The sequence below is a fragment of the Microtus ochrogaster genome, unplaced genomic scaffold, assembly GCF_000317375.1.
Source record: "Microtus ochrogaster isolate Prairie Vole_2 unplaced genomic scaffold, MicOch1.0 UNK35, whole genome shotgun sequence".
Taxonomy (NCBI): domain Eukaryota; kingdom Metazoa; phylum Chordata; class Mammalia; order Rodentia; family Cricetidae; genus Microtus; species Microtus ochrogaster.
The window spans coordinates 3,362,290-3,364,900 of NW_004949133.1; the positions used below are offsets into that span (position 1 = coordinate 3,362,290).

The 2,611-nt window shown below is 46.2% G+C and overlaps 1 protein-coding gene across 1 annotated transcript in view; it reads right to left on the reverse strand.

The window, feature by feature from the left end:
• Positions 1 to 41: 41 nt before the first annotated feature.
• Cd84 (CD84 molecule) overlaps positions 42 to 2,611 on the reverse strand; it is a 64,854-nt gene continuing 62,284 nt past the window's right edge. Inside the window, exons 8-9 of the mRNA XM_026789974.1 lie at positions 2,488 to 2,550; positions 42 to 1,571 (exon numbers count right to left, since the gene is read on the reverse strand). Coding sequence (XP_026645775.1) covers positions 1,506 to 1,571; positions 2,488 to 2,550 — 129 coding nt within the window. The 3' untranslated portion in view covers positions 42 to 1,505. The remainder of the gene's footprint in view (positions 1,572 to 2,487; positions 2,551 to 2,611) is intronic.

Genomic DNA, 2,611 nt, shown 5'->3' on the forward strand with positions numbered 1-2,611 from the left:
AGGCTGCGTGAACCTGGCCAGCATGCTCTTTGGTATGCAAACAGGCAACTCAGTTATTTATTTGTTCCAGGTTTCTTTGGGACCTGACAGATATCAACAAATTTTCAAAACAGAATGAATACAATCAACAGTAAGTTTTGGGGCATATGGGAGAAAAATCTCACCTGTTAGATAGGCAGAGCGAGGGTATAAGGACACCAGCACACTTACTGAAAACAAAAATCAGTTTAACCTTTTCAGAAGACAAGTTAGTAGTACCTCTCACACTTTCAAATCTGCCCAGGACCTTTGTGGGACACACAATTTTATTGTACCCAAATACAGCTCATTCCTACTGTGGAGCCTGGTATTCATGGGCATTTGAGATTTAGCTGGTAAGGATTGTTGACACAAAAGATAGCCATGGCCTCAAATGATCACATGCTGCCCTGTCCAGATGGAAATTCTTCCTCATGACTGGCAGCTGGTTTTGAGCTTGTATGTGTGTGTGGGGGGGGTGCTGGGGTGAAGGAAGTCTTCCTTAGCTTGAACCCTGTGCCTGTCTGAGCTGGCTGAAACAGCAGCTGGGGTGAAGCCAGTTTCACCATCTGCAATGTCATCTCCCAGGTTCCCTCTTATGTGATGACTCTGCAGTCCTCAAGATCTCTTGGTTTGATGGTTTGGTTGCACCCACTTCCTTCAGGGTGTCAGAAATGTAGCTGGCCAATTCTTTTTGGAGAGTGAGGCTCTTGGGCATGGTGTCTCCTTGCTGAGGCTGTCTGAAGTAATAAACAGGGAAGGAAAGCCTGGCCAGACAGGAAATCTTATGAGGCTTCTGAAGATCTCCATCAGTATAGTCTGTACTCTAGAGAATGTATCAGCCTGGCTGAGGGCCACAATTCAGCAGCTGTGTCCTGCATGATGGCTCCTGAATTGAGGAATGAGTAGGGGTAGCCTATACTTGGCTTGCCATGCCATGCGTTCAAGTGAGGGGTTACTTATACTCCAAGCATGCCTCTCCTAAGTTGCTTAAGGTACTGTAGCAACTGTGGAGGCCGTGCATCAGGTTTCCTTATGCATGTTGAGTCTGCAGAGAACATCCAAGTGTCCAAAATATTGACTGGTATTTTCCCACAGCTGTCGGGCAGTGATGCTGCAGCTAGAGCTGACAATCCCAGCTATCTTTAGTCTTGTTTAAATGTGAGCGACCTTGATGATTTCATCCAGTGTGCCATAAAATAACTCTTCTATCTTCTGTGATGTGGAGACGTTTGGGAGGTACCATGTTATGGACTCTGTCTTGCTTCTTGCATAGAAAAGATTTGGTAAGTAAGGACAAGTGTCCATAAGTCCGTTTGGGTACAAGTAATGTCCAATAACAGAAGGTTTCCTGCTCTGGCTGGGTGTGTGGAGGTGGTGAGTTGGGATGCCATGGTATGGGACAGCCAGAGAAAGTCTTGGTCTCCAGGACACCTGTCCTATTGCTTGTAACTTCAGTTCCTGGTGGGAGAATGCTATCTGCTCACCTAGACGATAATTTCATTACCCAAAGTCTTGGGAAGCCTGTCATCCTTTGTGTTGTTTTTCCACACCTGTGCAAGAGAGGGAAATATGAAAACATGTTGGCTGAAAGACGTGGCTGGCTCAGTCCAGTCCCAAGAGGTAGTTAAGAAAACGGCACAGGGTGATGTCTTAGATTTTGCCAGTACTTAGGGAAATGGGGATGGCCAGGCTATTTCCTTTGGTGAGCCCTTTCCCTTTGCTCTACGTAGCTCAAATAATAAAAACCCAGAGACAGATATTGGGGTTCAACCTGAAGATCAGAAAAAAAAGCAGCCAGTCACTGGTTCTTTCCTCTATCTCAGACAGAAATGGTGATCCTGCCTTCACGAATCCTCAGAATGAGACTGGGCCTGAGAGCTGTCTCCTCCCGCCTTTTATTCCTCTCTCATGCTGGGGTTAAGGGTGTGCACCACTTCCACCCAGCTTCTATGGCTAACTAGTGTGGCTACTGGGATTAAAGGTGTGTGCCACCATTGCCTGGTCTGTATGACTGTAAAACAGGGTGGCTGTTTTACTCTCTGATCTTCAAGCAAGCTTTATTTACTGAAACACAAATGAAATGTCACTATAGCTCCAGTCACCCCATTTGGGAACTTCAGGGAACTTCTTAACCCAGAAAAGATAAGTAGAAGGGAATAGGGGTATTTGCCATTAGTTTTGATTGTTAGGCTTCAAGCAACATCCAGGCTGCATTATTTGTTCCCAGTTCAGCCTTAGTTCTTCCCATTCTCCAGTGATTCCATTTTCACCTCCACACAAAGACAAGGAACTGCTGGCATCTCGTCACTGCTAATGCCTCGTGTGACCTAGTGCTTAGGATGCTAGGAGCAACTTTCCCGTTGGCTCGAGAAGACTTGAGCTTGCAGTCAAATATTAGTGGATGGGATTCACCAGGGTAGGCAGAACAAGTGGGAAAAGAGAGTTAAAAAGCCATACAGGATTTACCTTCTCAGAAGGCTGCACTGAGGAGTAAGTGGTGCTCATTGGCTCTTCCTTGCGGGGCAGCACCTGGAAAATAGGTGTTTTTCCCCTCAGTGAGAATGCAAAAGACAGTCCTTGAGAGTCCCCC